At 57.8% G+C, this 17,989-nt stretch overlaps 5 protein-coding genes across 5 annotated transcripts; 2 read left to right on the top strand and 3 right to left on the bottom strand.

Annotated features, from left to right (window-relative positions):
* Positions 1–116: 116 nt before the first annotated feature.
* GGTG_08144 (hypothetical protein) lies at positions 117–2,745 on the bottom strand. Its single transcript, XM_009225981.1, has one exon. It carries the CDS (start codon positions 2,015–2,017, stop codon positions 473–475), a length of 1,545 nt encoding a protein of 514 aa, XP_009224245.1. The 5' UTR covers positions 2,018–2,745; the 3' UTR covers positions 117–472.
* A 1,224-nt stretch (positions 2,746–3,969) lies between these two features.
* GGTG_08143 (hypothetical protein) lies at positions 3,970–6,505 on the top strand (the record flags this gene model as incomplete). Its single annotated transcript, XM_009225980.1, has 5 exons — positions 3,970–4,200; positions 4,728–4,875; positions 5,141–5,348; positions 5,496–5,955; positions 6,053–6,505. The coding sequence occupies 5 exons, from the start codon at positions 3,970–3,972 to the stop codon at positions 6,503–6,505; spliced, it is 1,500 nt and encodes a 499-aa protein (XP_009224244.1).
* Positions 6,506–7,249: 744 nt separating this feature from the next.
* Positions 7,250–11,319, bottom strand: GGTG_08142 (hypothetical protein). Its single transcript, XM_009225979.1, has 7 exons — positions 11,256–11,319; positions 11,116–11,181; positions 10,980–11,038; positions 10,898–10,916; positions 10,741–10,806; positions 8,877–10,654; positions 7,250–8,790 (listed from the first exon to the last, which is right to left on the bottom strand). The coding sequence occupies exons 1-7, from the start codon at positions 11,256–11,258 to the stop codon at positions 7,659–7,661; spliced, it is 3,123 nt and encodes a 1,040-aa protein (XP_009224243.1). The 5' UTR covers positions 11,259–11,319; the 3' UTR covers positions 7,250–7,658.
* Positions 11,320–13,008: 1,689 nt separating this feature from the next.
* GGTG_08141 (dolichyl pyrophosphate Glc1Man9GlcNAc2 alpha-1,3-glucosyltransferase) lies at positions 13,009–15,084 on the bottom strand. Its single transcript, XM_009225978.1, has 4 exons — positions 14,853–15,084; positions 14,455–14,727; positions 13,877–14,370; positions 13,009–13,762 (listed from the first exon to the last, which is right to left on the bottom strand). Exons 1-4 carry the CDS (start codon positions 14,930–14,932, stop codon positions 13,101–13,103), a joined length of 1,509 nt encoding a protein of 502 aa, XP_009224242.1. The 5' UTR covers positions 14,933–15,084; the 3' UTR covers positions 13,009–13,100.
* A 184-nt stretch (positions 15,085–15,268) lies between these two features.
* Positions 15,269–17,302, top strand: GGTG_08140 (hypothetical protein). Its single transcript, XM_009225977.1, has 2 exons — positions 15,269–15,853; positions 15,926–17,302. Exons 1-2 carry the CDS (start codon positions 15,759–15,761, stop codon positions 17,166–17,168), a joined length of 1,338 nt encoding a protein of 445 aa, XP_009224241.1. The 5' UTR covers positions 15,269–15,758; the 3' UTR covers positions 17,169–17,302.
* The last annotated feature ends 687 nt before the right edge of the window (positions 17,303–17,989 follow it).

Below are 17,989 nucleotides of genomic sequence, written 5' to 3'. Positions count from 1 at the left end.
GCTTGCACTGTATTTAACTTTGATGCTGCGATATGACTCTCACGCATGCTTTTCGAATCTCTTGCAGCTAATATCTGAATTGATATTTTCCATCAAAAAAGCCATTTGAAATGGCTATAAAAGAAATGGACGGAGCGAACCTGGAGTGCCAGGATCATGCCACATTCATTCCCTCAAAGAAGTGAATAAAGTGTTTGGTACAGAAGGGTAGGTTGAAAAGAATTCCCGAAACCGGGGTCGTGACTTCGTGCGATGTTATCTTGGAAAGAAAATCGGAAAAGGGTAATCTGCAAGAAGTGAAGAAACCAAAAAAAAAAAAACCAGAACCCAGGCGTTCGCTGACGCACTCGCTGCTGCGCCTTCCCAACAAGTCACTCCGACTGTTTTTATCTATGCGCTACCGCCCTAGGATGATCAAGAAAGAAGGCAAAAAAGGCAATCAAATGAGAATGGCTGGCACGTGTTGGCCCCTTCACCTCCGGCGAGGGTGCTTGTTGCGGTGGTGGAGCATGTGGTTGTGCATATGGCGCTTGGCGTGAACGTCAGGGGTGGGCGTGGGCGCGTCGCGCCCGTAGACGTATACCGTCTCCCAGGCCGTGACAGTCTCATACACAGTAACCATGGTGGGGTGGCCGGCGGCATCGGTAGTCTTGATCACCTTGGTGGCGACAGCGGCAGGCTCTTGGTGCTGCTGGACCGGCTGGGTCAGCGCGGGAGGGGACGCGGCTTGCTGCTGTTGCTCCTTGGAGCTGGGGCTAGGGCTAGGGCTGGGCTTCGGGCTAGGGTCCTGGTTCGCGTTCTTGGCTGGGGACGAGGGCGCCGAGGCAGCCTTGTTGTCCGCAGGCTTGCTGGGCGCAGAGCCAGCACCATTGGCAGGAGCGGCCGGGGCGGCGGGGGCAGGGTTAGGCATGGGAGCCACGTTGACGTCGCCGATGCCCCAGCCGGCCAAGGGGTTATTGCCAGGAAGCGAAGACAGGGCGCCCTTGGCCTGCACTCCGGTAGAGTCCGCAATGGTGCACTGTTTACCCTTGTCGTTCAGTTGCACACCGGGGCACTTGTCCATACCGGCGGAGCCAGCATCGCACGTGTCGATGATGTTCTGCAGCACCTTCTCGTCCCATGCGGACAGGAAGTCGCCGTGCATGGAGAAGCCGGTGCGGTCGCCGTTGGAGAGCACAAAGGGCTGCGAGTTGCCGCCAGGGGTCCAGCGGTCCTTGAACATGGGGGTGTTCCAGTAAACCTCGAAAAAGAGATGGGGTACGTGGATCCAGCCCTGAGGGCAGTCCTGCATGCCATTGCCAGTGTTGGTGGGGAAGGCCATGTTCGTCTTCCAGTTGCTCAGACCGGCAGCCGGGTTGTAGCACGAGGGAAAGTGCAGGTCGGCGCGCAGGGGCGAAGCGTAGCCATCACACTCGGCGAATGGGAAGCCCACACCCTCACCCTTGTTGTTCTTGCTACCCATGCCGGCCACGGAGCCGTCCGAGTTCGCAGGCCACGAGGGCGGGTCAAAGCTGGAACGGGGGCAAGTCCACGACGCCGGCTGGGGGTTCTCGGGCGTGAGCTTGGTATCGCCGCCAGAGGCGGGGGCGGTGCGCAGATTGGAGTTGCCGGCAACCATCTGAAGGCCGTGGGGGAAGGCCTTGATTTGGTCATTGGTGCCCTCGAAGAAGTAGTAGACGTTCATGTAGAACATCTCGACTGGCTCGAAGGTGTTGGCAGCCTTGTCATGGAAGTAGAGCTTGGGGGTCCAGTAGGCGCTCATGTCGCCCTTGATCATGGCGGTTGTGCAGCTGGACTTGGCAAGGTCGTCGGCTGTGGAGTTGATGCCGAAGTTGCTGGCGCCCTGGACGGTGTGCACGTGGGCGCTGGTTCGTCCGGGCTCGACAATAGGGTCCATGCGCCCTTCGACGAGGGGGCCGGCGCCGTTGAAGCGCAGGACACAAAATGTCCTACCCTTCTTAGCCGAGACGGCGCCGATCAGGGCCGCCGCCGCGGAGAAGAAGATGGAAGATTTCATGGTTTCGGACTCGATCTGGTGGGATTGATATGCTTGTGTGCGTCACAAATGATGAAACGAAACTGAACGCTATTGAGCGTTGTTGGATGTGGTTGTCGAGGGCCTGTCTCTGAAAAAGGGGGGTATATATTCGTTGGCCGTTTGCGGTCAAGATGGGTATCTCTGCGTCTGAATCTGGCACAATGCAGTGTAACCAAAAAAAGAAGTGCTGTTCCGGAGCACCAGGAGTGAATGTGTAGCAAGGATGAGCTGGCAGGGGGACGGTGAAGTCTTAAGGCCGCTGGCTCGATGCTGGGATGAAAGAATGACAGTTAAGAACAAAGGTCCTTTGGTCTAAAAGGAGAGGACGGTGCTTGGGATCGGCAGCTGGGCCGAGTGGCGGGTGAAAGGAGTGCGAGGCTGGAACTGAAGATTGCCAGCAAGAAACGAAACAAGGACGAAGCGAAGGACGGACAAAGGCCAAAGGGAGAGTGATCAGAGACGGTGGTGACGAGAAGGAGAAAACATCACCAGCTGGGGCGGGCGACGAGGCCATTAATACGAGGGAGGGGAGGGAGGCCCAGCCGTGCCAGCCGCGGAGCCCCCCCTGGACCTGTCCGTACCGACTTGGTAAGCGTCTGGGCATGCATCCGGCAGCCTAACACGCCTAGGCGCCAGGTACGCGCTCCTGCGGGGAGGGCAGCCGATTTGAGACCTCGGGCGCTTCGCCGCGAGGGTCGGCGGGCTTGTCATCCCCCCCTCCTTACAGGCAGGCAGGCGGTCAGGGGCACCACCACTACCACCACCCAGAGCCGTTTGTGTTTGCGCTTTGCGCTAGGGCGGTGCGTGTGTTGGGGTGGGCGTTTGCACCGTGCGCCGCGCGAAAGAACATGAGGGAGGGGGGAAGAACGAAAGCATCCGCTGCATCTAAAGTGCTGGCGTCTGTGCCTTTGCTAGCGCGGCACACACGCTAGTGCAAGGGACAGGCCCCTCGCCACTTCCGGCCACCCGACCAACGGCAAGCTGCGAACGACAGTGGGTGAGTGCGTGCGTGCGCTGCCGTCATCCCTTGTCTGTGCTTTTGTTTTTCTCTCCCGCTCCAACCTGCTTTGGGGTAGCACCAGAGTCGCCAAGCCCGGCTGCGTCGGCGTTGAAAAAGACGCAGGCCAAAGCTGAATCGCGTAGACTGGATATTGGTGAGCTTTGAACATGGAGGGTGGACAGTAATGGACAGTAATGGACAGCCAGCCTTTGCAATTGACGCGTTTTTGTTTGCCCAGGGAAGATGCCAGCTCCAAAATCCAGGCACAGGCACTCACCACCCACGCCCTCAGCCCCTCAATTGAATTGGGATTGGAAGGAACGGCGTGGCTCGGGTGGGGTCTCGCACTGTCTGTCTGCCGTGCCCTCACATCACCCCTTCCGTCTTTTTCTGCCCCGATGCGCCCAGAATGCGACGCTCCTGCTTCGTGCAGCCAGACCTGCCATATTCCTCCCGCAAGGGCAGCCCCTCCATTGGAACATGAAACGCGCTAGCCCGTGTTAAAAAAAGAAAGGATGCGATAAAAGGAAGAAAGAGTGAGAGGAAATGGCTGACACTCCACTTTGGCCGCTTGGGTATTTTGTCACAAAGCCATCCCTCGTCTTTGGAGTGATTTTTCTGAGGGGTCCAGAATGCAAGGAATGAAGGAATACGTCAGCCTTTCGGCAGAGACGACTGGTGAATGTCATGTTGGTCACGTTGATCACGTTCGTCTCTTTCTAGCCTTTGGCAGAGGTCGTCTGAGTTGATGCGATCAAGTTGATGTAATCAAATTGATACGGCTCCTGTCGGTGACGGGCCGTTTGTTTCGTTCTGTTTCCAGCTGTTCCCCATGGTTGCCCCCCTTTTTGTTTGGTGGCTCGCGCGCGGCTGAGTGAAACAAGACACTCTCTTCTTCTTTCCTTTTCTGAGCCCGTGCGCCCGCCATGAAATGCCCTCAATTTTGTCCTGGGCCACCAAGAACCAACCAAGCCGCGAGCAACGGCTGGCCTCGGACCCTGGCTGCTGGGATCCGGCGCTAGGGTTTCCAGACATGCTGCTCAACGCAATATTCTTGATCAGATTGCAGGAGAGCAAGCACACGGCTGACTGGCTGGCCCTGTCTTCCCGAAGGCTGCACCACCAACGACAACCTCGCTGGCAGTACCCCCATGAGTGTGCGGTGCGTCATGCCCTAGACGGCCGGGCGCGCAACCCTCTCCCGCCAGACGGCCCCGGAGAAATGAGCTCTTGAGCAGCCTCCCGTCCGCTTTCGTCGCACAGCTGCGTCTTTCCCCCTTCTTTCCGTCCTCTGTTCTCCGTCGGCCGGAGGAGAGCGGGGGTATGGGCTGCCCTCCGCTCTCCGCTAGAGGGTCCAAAATAGAGTCGCAGTGGATGGATGACGCCCCGTTATAGCAGGTTGGTTGGTTGGAACTGCCCTTGTCGCATGCACGCGGCACGGAAACCCGGGTAAAAATGGAACCGACGTCATCACCTCAGCCCTCTCCTGTCTCCTGTCTTCTGCCTGTCTCTCCGCTGTCTGACTGTCATCGCCTGTCATCGTCTGTCCCCGTGTATCTCGGCCAATGCAGCAGACAATACCTTACCTATCTCCCCGCCCGTGGGACTACGCCTCCATCCGTACCTCGGGACTTCGTGTGCATGTGTGTGACGCGGCCGTGTGCGACAGATACACCACCCGACCTGCAGACAGCGCCCGCGTCGACCATGATGCCGAGACCCTTCTTCTGTCCCATCCATCTCCTTCGGCTGCTACCGCCCGCCCTGGCCTGGCAGCACGTGGCCGAGTCCGAACTAGCGACTGTTGTTGAGCAGCACCAACTTGCCCTGGTCGCCCGTGCGTAGACTGATCTTTGATACCACCTCCCCTCGACGGCCTGCTGACGCGCGTGTGCTAATGTTGGTTGCATGCAGTCGTGCTTGTGAGGAACTCCCAAAAGTTGCATACAGTCAGCCAGCTGGCACCGAAAGATGCTGACACCACCGTCATACCAGCCCCTTGAGTGAGACACCCTCCATACCCACCCGCTCCCTCCCTGCAGGCTCAGACTCCCGACCACACCATCGTCGGGCGACTGGATGCTGAACCGAGCCCCCAACAGGCCTAAATCCCGGTGGTTGGAAGCACAATGGGACGCAGCCGGCAGCCTCCGCCACCGCCGACGAGGCACTGATGAGCATTGACTGCTCAGCTGCTGTTAGCGGTGAGGTCTGCGCTCTCGCCGCCCCCGACTTCCCCGCCATCCGCGTTTTCCGCCCCGGCAGCCACGGCCCGCCTGCTGCATACCAGGGGTCCATGACTGCGGCCGCGTAAGTCCGACCCCCAACCAACCAACCTCGCCTACAATGATACCATACCATACCATACCATACCTACCCATCAAACGTCGTGTGAGCTGAGAAGAAGTGGCTTTGCGACACTGCTGCCGCCCTCGCCTCAAAACAACCAACCCACAGCATATCCCAGTACCTGGCCCGCCACAGGCGTCCCAAGGTGTCGGAGCTGGTCACGGCCGAGGCGCTAGCGTCGTTCCAGACCGTCGACCGGGTCGTGTTCGTCGCCTTTGTGCCGCCCCAGGGCGGGGTTGTCGTTGGCGCCACGGCCCATGACCCCAGGGCCCTGTCCTACCGCCGTGCCGCGCTGCGGTACCGGGACGAGTTCTCGTTTGGTATCGTGACGGACCATGCGCTCGCTAGTAGCCTAGAGGGCGGCGACGGCGAAGGCTCCGGGAGCGCCTTCGTCGTCGTCTGCCACAGGCCCGGCGACAGCCACACGTCCCGCTTCGTGTTCCCTGAGTTGAAGGATGGGGTCGACAGCACTGCCGACGCCGCTCCCGCTCTTGAGGCCTTCATCAGGGATGGCGGCAGGCCTGATATTGCCCAATTGACGCCATTAAACCATCAGAGATACCTTGGTGTTAGTCTTGGCGCCCAAGTGATTCTCATGTTCCTCATTCCTTTGTCTTGTTTTCTCGACTCACAAACCTAGCAACTAATACCACCCACCACCCCAGCTCGACTGGCCCGTGGCCTACCTCTTCGCCTGCACGGAGCCCGAGCGGGACACGCTGCGCGCCTTACTGGCCAGGCTGGCCAAAAGCTACCGTGACTCCCTGACCGTCGTGGTGGCTAACCCCTTCGACCTCCCGGGCCTGCCCGAGAGGCTCGGCCTGGGCCCGCCGTCGCCGTCGTGCCCGCCGTCGGGGGCGCTTCACCAGCTATCCAGTGACCGCATGTACCCGTGCCCGGCCGGCCGCCCCGTCGACGCCAGGTCCGTCCAGCAGTGGGGGCTCGACGTCTTCCAGGTCCGCGTCCTCCCGTGGCTGCCGCCCGGGGCCGACGACACCGCCGCCACCACATCCTTCGCCGACCCCGGCCCGACCCGCGTGGCTTCGAGGAGGATCTCCGTCGCCTCGATCCCCGGCGTGAAGATCAGGATCGCCGGTCGCGCGCACGACGAGCTGTAAAATGGGACGGTCGGGCTAAGCAGGTTGGAAAAGAGGGGAATGTTTGGAGGATGGATGATGTTAATATTTATGCTCTACGCGCGCTCGCGTATGCATTAAAATAAATTTTACGTTCAAAGCCTCACAGAAAAAGAAGAATAAAGAAAAAAAGAAAAAAAGAAAAGAAAAAGAATGTTAGTAAGGGAAGCCCCGGGTTCCAGTGGCGGACCTTACACTTGTGAAGTCCTAACCACTTAGACCACGCACATTTCCCGGGAACGAAAGCTGCTGCACCAAACCAACTTTATCAGGGGAGAGGTCACTGCCTTTTCGTTTCCTGGGGGTGTCCCGGGGGACGGCTGACTGCCAGTTGACCGGGAACTCAGATAGCCATAAGGTCTTTGGGTTGAGTTGAGCGACATGAAAGTTTGTAGTATATGTAGCCGGTAGGTACGTAAATACCTGGTATATAAATAAAAGCGGGAGAGAACAAGATGTATCTACTAAATGTTAAAAGCCAGCCTTTTGTGTAAATAAGCGTCCAACGAAGGAATCTAGTGGGTATCGCCAAGGTTTCAGTCTAAGGACATAGCCGTACTTAGTCCCGCTACAGAGTAGACGTTCTTAAAAATAAGGAAATGAAGGACGGGAATGAATATTTAACACCCAGTTTTGGGCATTCTTGTCTCCTTTAGGGCTAAATGTTGTCGCGCAGCCAACGACTTCATATTTCAAGATGAAGAGCGGCATGACCTGGCCAAAGGCGAGTCACGGTAAGAAAACACTTTTACGCCAAACTTGAACCGGGCACGCAAAGAATAAAAACACATGTCGTTATATTGTAACATGTGGACACGGCTTGTTAAATCTCATAGCAACTCTCTAAGACAGTCCGTTCCCCATTCCCGCCGGTCCGTTTCCGTCCCTGCTGTTGTCGCAGCTGCAATGTTGTCGCCCGAGTGTCCCCGGTGGCTATCATAATGAGGTCATCAGGCCTCCCACATGTTTTCCCCCCTTCCAATTAGATACGCGGTTGATATGGATTTCTGCATGTACAGATACTTGGAGCAAATGGGCGCGAGTACATGGCGCTGATAAGCCATGCCCTGCAAATTCAGGGCCCCCAGGAAGCTACAGCTAGGGCTACCCGCTAACTAGCCTAGCGATGGTTTGCTCAGAAGTTGTATCTGGTACCCTGGCGACTCAGGGGCTTCTTCTTTTCGGGGACAGCAGCGGCATCGGCCGCCTCCTTTTTTCGGCTCGGCTTCTTGACACGCGGCGGCGGCGGATGCGCACTGTGGAGGTGGCCCAGCTCGTTGATGGCCGTCAGATTCTCCCACTCGAGACACCGGTACTGGGGCGGCTCTGGCGTCTGCACGGCCCGACTGCGTGTGCTTGCGCGCTTGCTGCTAGCGCCGCCCGATGGCGCGCTCTTCTTCTCCGCCGTTTCCTCGCGCGGCTGCTCGCCCGCCTCGAGGTACGCCTTGCGGTTCCGCATGTGCGTCTCAATCTTATCCCTGAACTGCACCAGTTCCTTCCTGAGCTTCAGCTCGTTGAATCCCCGAGGATCGAGCCATTCTATCAGCTTTGTGAAGTCTTCGGGCTCTGAGATAAAGCCCCACTGCCTTGCGTTGAAAAGGCTGGTAGGTGCTTCCTCCTTGTTCTTGCGCTCCGGGACGGTTATTCCGAATTTGGCCTTGTACTCGGCCTGCAGATCCGCCGGCATGTCGATGTAGCCCTCCCGTTCCAGCTCGTCCGGCCCCTGGACCCATATGCATCCGTTTGCGTACCCGGCCGAGGCCGTCGAACTGTCCGGAAGGCCGCCGTAAGGCATGCCGTTGCGCTCAAACCAGTAGTACCGGTTCCAGAACCTGTCCTTACCCAGGACTCGTGTTCTAGGGCAGTCAGCCTCGCGAAGGTCGTTATCTATCACGGCGATCTCTGCCTCGCACTTCTTGATCTCCTCCTCTTTCTTCTCGATCTCCTTCAGCACTTTGAGGAACTGCTTGGACGGTTTAGGAGCCTTTGCGGCTGCCTCGGCTTCCCTCTTGCGCTCCGCCTCCAGCTCACGCTTGCGCTGTCGTTGTGCTGCCCTGTCTTGTGCTCTCCTGAGCCCCCGGCCAACGGGCGCTTCGTCCTCTGCCTCGGCCATTGTGTCGTCCTCCACGGTAGGGGTCGATCCTTCGCGATCTGTCGATTTGGCATCCCCCCCGTTCAGCTTCACTGGTTCTGGCTGTGGCGACGGCGGCATGTTGTCTGGCAAGAGGATCTTGCGTTCCTCGTTGAGCGCCTTGAGCTCCTCAATTCTGCGGGTATCACAACTGTCAGTTTCGGCGTGAACCCCTTTTGCACGCTGAACGGCACACGGGGCCGAACCAAGAGCACGACTTACGCTTGCTTCCTCTGTCGCTGAAACTCAATCTTGTTCTTCCGGTACTCGGTCATGGTTTCACTGCACTCCTCCATGTAGGCGCGCACAGCCTTGGTGTCGGCTGTCAGCATGCATATGATCTGCAGGGCCGCCACTCGGAGGTTAACGTCCATCGTGGCGTAGTGCTGTCGGATAGTCTCCTTGGTCGGCTCGACATTGGCAGGGACGAGATGCGACAGCAGATCCTCACATGAGGGCTTGTGCCGCTCCTCCTTGGAAAGCTGATGGAGTAGCCCAACCATGATGTGCTCCCAGCCGCCATCCTGGAAATTCCGTTTTGCTAGTTGTTCGATCCAGTCAAAATCGGCCAAGACGTCCTCTGCCCTGTGGCGCACAGCTGGCTCCTCTTCGACCTCCTTCTCCGCAGCAGCTGCTTCGTTTGCCAGCCTCTCAGCCTCGAGCTTCGCCAAGCTACTTCTTGTGGCCCGTCCGGTCGGCTGAGGCTGGGGCTCGGGCGTTGGTTCCGCACTCTGCTCTTCCTCATCCTCGCCGTCCTCGTCATCATCCAACTCTGGAAGGGGCACCTGGGGCTTGCCGCCGTCCTTTTCCGAGCTGACCAGGATCGAGAGCACCGCGCAGTGGATTTCGTCGTACAGCTGCGGGCGAACCTCCTCCGAGGCCACAATCAGAGATTCCACATACGACTCGAACGTGAACGAGTCCAGCTTAAACACCTCGCAGTAAACGTTCAACGCGTCCCAAGTTTCCAGCAGCGGTCCCACAGACTTCATGAGAATCTTCTCGGCCAGCGCAACCGGTGCTGGCGAGGAAGCCTCCTGAACGCCCGCCGGCGCATCATGGCACAGGAAGTTCAACCGCGGTCGCGTGCGGCCCTGTGGCTCGAGCTGCAGATCTTCGATCGGATACTTCGGCGGCGGGGGCGGCGGCGGTGGTTCTGGTATGACGTACATCGGCGGCGGGACCGGTGCTTGGCTGCGGAGGGGAAACTGGAAAGGGTTTCCGGGTGTGGGGAGGTGATGCGAGAAGTCTTGGCCGTGGCCGAGGTGATCCACGAAACCGTTCTGCTTCCCCTTGACCATGTGCGGTGGCGGCTGCTGCGGCTGCTGGAGGTGCTTGGCTTTGTGGCTCTTCGGTGCTGGCTTGAGCTCTGGGAGTCGCATGGGACCGGTGGCAGTGAAAGGGTTGACGCCGTCGATGCCGTTTGGCCTGTTGGTTCCGTGGCTACCGTTCGTATCGACGCCTGGTTGCAATCCTTTCTTCTGCGCCAGGAGCTGCTTCCGCTCGAGAAGCTTGTTATCGTAACGCAGCTGTGGTGGTACCCTGATCTCGATATGGTAGCGCGCCGCAACATCATGCTTTACGAGCCACGGGGCACCGTTCCAGGCTTCCCTTGTCACCGTCTTCTTGATGAAGGAGCGCAGCACCGATTTGGTGAATATCTTGCGGTCACGCCAAATATGCTCGCTATCCACCTGGGTCTCCTCGCCGCCCCGGTCGTCCAGGCTCACAAGATAGAGGGTGTATGGTTGGGTCAAAGTGCCGTCGGGGAGGACCTTACTACCGAACTTGGCCTTCTCGCGGACCAGGCCTTGGTGGCGGTCGCCTTGGGAGAGTTGGACACCGACAGACTCGCCGGGGTAGTAATCGGCCTTGAACTCCTCGAAAACCATGTCGACCAGATGGTCTATCCTAGACACGGTCTGGAACTGAACGCGGCGCAAAACAGGGCCTTTGAGGGCCTCGGGAAACGCCTGGTCGACCTCCTGAGCACCAGCGAGCTGCAGCAGAACTTGGGTCAGCGGGTACACTCGAGCCAGGGGCTAAGGGCGAAGGGGCTGCGCCATGCGCCAACACGCTTGCATACCTCGCTTCGTAGAGCGTCGAAGAATGTGAGGTTGGAGTGACCGGTGATCTGGCAAATGAAGCGTGACTACATGCGGAACCTATATGAGCAAGCGCGACTTATACCGAAAGGGGCGGAGGGGCCCCGGTTTGGGACAGGATGCCTGCTATGCGCCCACCTGCTTATAAAAGTCCATGCTAGAGAGAATGGTTAGACTAATATACTACTCGATAGGTTGGCGATCTTGGGTCCTGACATACCGGTTCAGATATTCTTCGTACGTGGAGAATATCTCTCCTGTCTGGGGAATGTGCCAGACCTGTGCATAGCGGTTAGTGCCTGCGCAAAGGGACTGGTCGTCCAGAATCAGAAAAATGGGGGGTTGACAAAACCAACCTCGGCTGAGTCGTCGAGATCTCGGGGCGGGTGGAGGAACCGCACCGGCTTCCGCTTGAACAGTACCTGCACATGACAGTCAGCAAGAGGAGAACGGATGGGTGTATGAGGGGAGAGACGAAGGGTGCAGCGAATATTACCATGGTTGCGTTGTGAGCGGATGCTCAGGAGAAGGTGTCGGGGTGGGCCAGGTCCGGGTATCGGGCGGGTGGGTGGGAAAGCCCAGCGGCGGCGGCTGGGGGAGGTGCCAGCAGGATTGCGGGCTGCAAAGCCTATCGCGAGGGTCGAGGAGCCTCAAATGGGGGACCGTGGCCGAGGGGGCCAGGCGCGCCGCGGGCCAGGAAAGCCGAGTGGCCGTGGCGGAGCAAATGAAAGCGGTCGAATCGGGCTTGCGCAGCGGGAGTCAGTCGCGTCGGCTGGGCAGGGGCGAGGTGGTTGAGGGCGGTGCAGGCGGGCTCAGGTCGGCGGGCGGGTTTCAGTCGCCCTCGGCAGGCGTGACGCGAAAGATTTGAGGTTCGGGGCGAGCGGGCTAAGGTTGCATGGGCACCAGGCACGGTGGCTGCCGGGACCCGCGCAGGCTGTCGAATCGAGGGAGCTACTGTCGCGGTGGCCAAGGCCGCAGCAGCTGGTGCTGGATGTCCCTGCAGGTCGAGGTAGTGGTCGCGTTTGGTGGTTGTGGTCGAGGCTGGACGCGGGCGGCATGTTTCGTTGGAGGACGCGAGGGGAGAAAAAAAAGGAGGAGAAGGAGTCGAGCCAGCAGGAGGAGGAGAAAAAAAAATCCAGGCGGAGGGTCAACACGGGAAGGGGGTTTGGGCCGCTTGTGAGGTGGGCAAGGTGCAGGGAGGGATGTGGTACCAGCAGGCAAGCTCCGGCGAGGTGGGCCGTCCGTCCCAATTCGCATCGCGCATCCAATCGTGCGCCTTCCAAGACGGGACCAGAGACTCAGCAAAACAACACACCCCGGGGCCTCGACTGCTCGACCGCCAATCCAATTGCCGCCAGCACGCGCTTCCGCCCACATTCTTATACTCGTTCTGCTCCCCACGACCGTGCCGTCACGCCGAGTACACGTATGTGCCGCCTCCGCCGCCGCTCGTGACATTGCGGTCCGGTCTGCACATTCAATCATGCCCTTCCCAAGGGGTAGCCCACTAACACTACAAGCGCCGATCGCCCCTCCGTCGCCAGCACCGCCGTCCCGTCCCGGACACTTGCTGGCCACCCCCTCGCCCGCATAGCCGCACCACGACGTTCAATTGCATGCACGGAGACGGGCATGTCTCGTTCTGGGGCCCTATTGTCTGCAAGGCCACCTTGGGGGCCTCGAGGGCTCAATATCAGAGGCCTGCCAGCTGAGCAACCCATGTGGCCGATCCGCGGTTGAGGCTGAAAACCCCGGGCCCTCCAAACCACATGGCAACAGCTATGCAATCAATGAGGGTGCACGGGGGCGCATTTGCCCATTTTGCCGGCTGCTAGGCGCCGAATAGAATCGCGGTCACGTATACTCAATCTGGGGCTGGAGCTGGGGCTGTTGGGAGGCGGTGCCCCTTTGAAATGACCTGTGAAACTTGTTGTCTCGCTGTGCTTATTGGAAAAGGTTTCGACTCGGGGGTCCTGGGACCCCAGAACAACCAGGTTTATTTTTCCTATTTCGGCCTTGCAAGCCAGGGTCCTAGTGCTCTGTGATCCAACCATTAAGGAAGTGTGGGTCCGTCAAGGTTCGGTGGTCGGACCGTCGGCTACGACAACACCACCAGAACTAACAGTGCTGACTCATTCTATCCAATCATATGCGCCCGTTGATGGAATCAGGAGCCACATCCACCTCCTACCGCCTGGATCGGTACCTCACCACCTCACCACATCGTGTGCACACTCACATTACCTGCACCAAATTCCAACATGACATATGGACTGAGTGAAGAGAGCGCCGTGTGTGTATTACGATCAAGCTGATTTGTTCTACAAAGCCCCCGTAGACATTACGGGGTAAAGTAAACGACGCTGAACCCAACCCAGCTGCCCACAACGCCTACGGCCGAGTACGAGCTAGTAAACATCAGAGGCAAGAACTCGTACCTCTTGCCAAACACCACTTGGTGGAGCAGGGAGCAGTAGAGTATCAGCGGTATGCTGACCGCAATGTACAGGGTGCTGAACCTGTCGAACAGGAAAAACCTGGGCCTGCTCGACGCGGGAGCTAGGCGGTCAAATGCCACCAGAAACAGGATCAACCAGAAGACCGTGTATACCGTCTTGATCGGGAACTCGGCTGGCGTAAATAGTAGCGGGAATAGAGACACATGGCCCGAAACGGCCAGGGGTCGGAAAGCGCCCAGGTACCGCCGGTTCTTGAGTGCGATCAGGCTGAACGGGATTATGACCAGCAAGATGGCCTTCTCGTGAACGTGCCAGCCGAAGAGAAAAGAGGCATAGCCACATAGCGTCACCGCCCCGATAAAGTTCTCCCAGGTCGGCTGCGCGAACAGCTTGACAAGTGGTACCGCCTGGCAAATTAGCGTGAGAATAAAGCACACGCGCGGGCTTATGTTGGGAAGCACTGCGAAGGACGTGTCACCAACTAGTCCGCGAGTGACGCTGGTGAGTGCTTCCGCTTTCACAGGAAGTCCGAGTTTGGGGGCAGCTTTTGCACAATACCGGTCAGCACAGCCCTGTCGACAACCCCTCGGCCAGGCCAATGAACGGATGCGGGGTATTTAAGTCATAGTGGCTAATATCAGAGTGACGAATGACTCACCAATAATCAGCATCCTGTCCATGAAGGAGTATATAGCCCAGACGTTGGGCGCCCAGTACGCATGGCAAAGACCTCGCGCAAAGGGGAAGAGCCGGCTAAGGATCTGTGGTATCTGCTTCTTGGCTGCGAAGGGGCCAAAAGCGGCGGCGACAATGGCCCCGATCCCGGCTCCGAGTTTGATGCAGTTCAACCACTGAATCCGGAACACTGATTGCGGAGAGAGGCAATATGCTCGTAGTAGGAAGACGAAATAGGCCGGCGCGAGGTAGGCGTAGATGTGTTTCAGGCACAGCAGAGCAGCGAAGACCAGGCCGCTCGCCAGCAAGCCAGACTTGCGACGTGCCAAGACCAGCGATGCAACCAGGATGCCGTATAGAAAGCCGTTGTACTGGAAGTGGATGTGATCTATGATCAAGAGGCCTGGCGACAGTAGAATCGAGATGGCAGCGGTCTGAGCGGCGCGTTTGGGTACCCCGGAGGTAGAATCAACGAACCTTGATTGGGTTGGGCTCGAGGTTAGCAAGCAGTCAGGCCAAGGGCGCCGGGCGCACCGTGGCCAAGCGAGATAGGGTACGTACATCTGCAATGCATATACTAGAAGCAGCTCAGTGACGATGACGGTGAAGCGCTGGAAGTAGATCGTCTGCCAGGTATCATGTCCTAGGTTGAAGACTCGCAGCATGGCCGGGTCTACCAGCCTGGCGACCTGCGACAGGGTCCATTCGAAATAGGCGAAGAAAGGAGGGTAGTCGAGAGTCCATTCCGACGTCTTCTCGTAGTACCAGTCCCATATTGGCAGACTGTGGGTGATGGCAAGCCAGTTTCGATGGACTTCGAAGTCGGTGGATTTGCTGTAGCCGGCAAACGACGGTTGGTTTCTGGTTAGTCGCCATCACTTCCTGTCGAGCTTGGTCCAGGTACAGCGGCACACATGCATCAGTGGCCAGCGTAGTGGGCTTGCGGCGAGCGAACTTACTATGCTGGGAAGAGGAGAATCTTCAAGGCGCCCGCCACGACGGCGACCTGAGAAATCGAGGGATAGATTTCGGTTGCCATTGTTGCGGTTGTCCGAGGCCGCGCCAGCAAAGCTACGCTCGCTCCCTCGATCCAAGTCGGGGTAGCTCGCGGTTTCTGGTTGATTGGAGGTCCTGGGGGTTCTGGCTGGCCTGCGGGCTGTGTGCTTCAGCAGCTCGAGCTGCTGTTGAGCTCAGGCGGCCGAAGCACGGCTTGAGGTCTGTGGGTGGTGTTTGTGGGGCCGCAGCTCAGGCGAGGCTGTTCCCCACACGCCCATGCGCGTGCGCCATGGAAGCAGAGCCTTCCATTTGACCCCTGTCTCATTCTTCTCCCAGCGGGGCGGTATGACCCGACTGCCCGAATCCAGAGCATCCATGTCGCAGCTCCAAATAGCCCGCTAGCTACTCAGTGCCTTGCAGGATCTGACGCGTGAGCGAGAAGGAGGTGGGTGAGGGTGGGTGGTATGGTAAGGGTCCATTCTACGCTTCGCTGTCAACACGACTTTCGAAACTGTGTCCTTTGACGAGCACCTGCCGGCATCGCGCTGTCCCCCAAGGAAGACATTACAGGAGGGGTAGGGAAAAGCTGGTCTGAGCCCCAAAATATTTAACCTTTGTTGACGCTGTTTGCCTCGACACACATTTTCGGGCTTCATTCTGTCCAATTGGCCTTTGCGCAGCCCTGCATTCTTGTTGTACTGCTCCCTGTCGAGCCATTGGATATCTTCTCCTTGTCCATTTCGTTCTTGCGTCGAGTTACAAGAGGAATCCGACTCCTTTTCTCCTTTTGTTTCTTTCTCTTTCGATTTTCCTCTGGGGCACAGCCTTTTCCTTTTCTTCTCTTGTGATACCCATTTTGTCCTGCGAAAATGCGTCTCCGGTCGTCTCTCGCGCTGGCTGCGATCGCAAGCGTCGCCCGGGCCCAGTATCTTCTCAACGAGCTGAGCTTTGGATTTGGCAGCAAGTAAGTCGGGATTTTGCTCCAATGCGCTCGTGGAAATCGTTTCGTTACCTGACCGTGAGCCTCTCCAAACAGAATCTCGGAAAATGGCCAGATGATACCGCACTACTCGCTTCAGGGCCAGCCGTACCTCCCCGAAGTCATGTCGAACAAGGTGGTTCTGACACCTCCAGCGCCGGGCAACCTGCGCGGAGCGATCTGGGCCGACAACCCGTTGGAGTACGACGAGTGGACGGCCGACGTCAGCTTCCGGGTCAACGGGCCTGAGCGCGGTGGCGGCAACGTGAATATCTGGCTTGTGCGCGACGGCTCCCACGAAGTTCGGTCCGGCGGCGTCTACACCGTCGCGCATTTCCAGGGTCTCGTGCTCGCCATTGACCAATACGGCGGCTCAGGTGGCATGATCAGGGGCTTTCTCAACGACGGTTCCACCGACTTCAAGGCGTCACATGTTGACGGTCTCTCTTTCGGTCACTGCAACTATGCGTACCGCAATCTCGGGCGCCCTTCTGAGATCAAGATCAGCCAGAGCCACGCGCTCTTCAAGGTCGAAGTTGACGGGCACCCCTGCTTCCAGAGCGACCAGATCGAGATTCCCCGCGGCTATCGGTTTGGTGTCACGGCCGCCTCAGCCGAGAACCCAGACTCGGTCGAGCTGTTCAAGCTTGTCGTCCTCTCTGACAAGCACGACAACCACCATGAGCCAGAGCACTATGACCAACACCACGACGAGCACCACGACCAAAAGTCCCAGTACCATGAGGATGGCGACCACGCACCGCCATCCAAGTTTACGCGAGGCCATGGCCATCATGATGCCCACCACGACGACGAGACCTACTCGTACGAAGCCGACATTCCGGACCAGGACGCGGGCAAGCTCACCAGCTCGCTGGCGCAGTTTGAGGATCTACACAACAGGCTGCAGAGTGTGAACCATCACCTGTCCACCATCTTCCGCTCGATCTCGCACCAGAGCACCATGGACGAACGGCGACACGAAGAGATATCGACCATGATCCATAGCGTGAAGGTTGCCCTCGACAAGTTGACGGACCTCGACAACCGCCTACAGAGCGTGGAGCGGGAGGTGCGCAGCGTCAAGTCCGATATCACCCACAAGGTCCAGTCCACCGAGAACAACATCAAGAGCATTGTTGGCGATACGCACTCCTACCTGGCCAAGAAGGTCGAGCAGCACGCAGCCCCAGGCCATGGTCGCCTTATCTTTGTTATTGTTGGCAGCCAGGTCATACTCATTAGCGCGTTTATCGTCTACAAGCGACGAAAGTCGTCCATGCCGAAGAAGTATCTGTAGTCGTATTGGCGGTGGTCTAGACATTTGAATGTTTGATAGTTTACCTACGTTACTAGAGGTTTGGGAGGAATAAAACTTTTGTTTTGCGTATGTTCAAATGTCAGCCAGAAAATCTTTCCTAGTGAATTTGTGAATATATCACAAACCTGTCTAGGTAGACGTGGGACATAGAAGGCGAGGACCGATGGTGACGCGTTCGTCTTAGAAGCGTGCCCTTGAGATTATAAAACAGAGCCTTGACTTCCGGGTTTCAACGTCAAATCTCGATATCTCGAGGCAACATCTGTCAGCAGTTGGGATCGTCAGGGAAGCCCAACAGCAAACAACAATGTTGGCAGGATACTCTTCTCCGGCCAGAAACGTACAGGGGTAATAAGCCTCAGTATTTTAAAGCCACCCATACCCACCTCTCTCTATAAGGTGGCCATAGTGGCCATTCAATAATAGCGCGGCTGATTCCTGTCGGGTGTGTATCTAACATCTCCTGATCAAACAAAGAACCTATTTACGCCTAGGTTTAGCAACCCAAACCTCCCATCCAGGCAATACCAACCCATTATGTCTGGATCCGCCTTTTCTTGATGATTCTCCTTGCCGAAGGGCTACAGTCGCCTGCTCGATGCTGGAAACAATCCGAGGACGATCGTCTGCCTGAAAGGCTGCTAGAGGAGAGAGTGAATAGAGGATAGCGCATAGAAACGTGACTGCCATGGAATATCCTCGAGGAGGCATTGAGTGCAATGTAGCCTAGTTTGGTTTGAGAAGTTTGGTAGCACTTGGGAAGGACATCCTAGTGGTGGTGCTGACCAAATATTTTTCCT

The sequence above is a fragment of the Gaeumannomyces tritici genome, assembly GCF_000145635.1.
Source record: "Gaeumannomyces tritici R3-111a-1 unplaced genomic scaffold supercont2.4, whole genome shotgun sequence".
Lineage (NCBI taxonomy): Eukaryota > Fungi > Ascomycota > Sordariomycetes > Magnaporthales > Magnaporthaceae > Gaeumannomyces > Gaeumannomyces tritici.
Note: the sequence above shows the minus strand (reverse complement) of the source record. Positions and strands in the feature narration are given on the sequence as shown.

What these genes read in the sequence shown, in the direction of transcription:
- GGTG_08144 (XM_009225981.1), bottom strand. Translation starts at nt 2,017, where the DNA reads ATGAAATCTTCCATCTTCTTCTCCGCGGCGGCGGCCCTGATCGGCGCC.
- GGTG_08141 (XM_009225978.1), bottom strand. Translation starts at nt 14,932, where the DNA reads ATGGCAACCGAAATCTATCCCTCGATTTCTCAGGTCGCCGTCGTGGCG. An exon ending in ATTCTCCTCTTCCCAGCATA is followed by an intron (nt 14,728 to 14,852) that starts GTAAGTTCGCTC and finishes TGCCGGCTACAG; the next exon opens with CAAATCCACCGACTTCGAAG. An exon ending in GGACAGGATGCTGATTATTG is followed by an intron (nt 13,763 to 13,876) that starts GTGAGTCATTCG and finishes ATTGTGCAAAAG; the next exon opens with CTGCCCCCAAACTCGGACTT.
- GGTG_08140 (XM_009225977.1), top strand. Translation starts at nt 15,759, where the DNA reads ATGCGTCTCCGGTCGTCTCTCGCGCTGGCTGCGATCGCAAGCGTCGCC. An exon ending in AGCTTTGGATTTGGCAGCAA is followed by an intron (nt 15,854 to 15,925) that starts GTAAGTCGGGAT and finishes CTCTCCAAACAG; the next exon opens with AATCTCGGAAAATGGCCAGA.
- GGTG_08142 (XM_009225979.1), bottom strand. An exon ending in ATCTCGACGACTCAGCCGAG is followed by an intron (nt 11,039 to 11,115) that starts GTTGGTTTTGTC and finishes CGCTATGCACAG; the next exon opens with GTCTGGCACATTCCCCAGAC. An exon ending in TCGACGCTCTACGAAGCGAG is followed by an intron (nt 10,655 to 10,740) that starts GTATGCAAGCGT and finishes GTTCTGCTGCAG; the next exon opens with CTCGCTGGTGCTCAGGAGGT.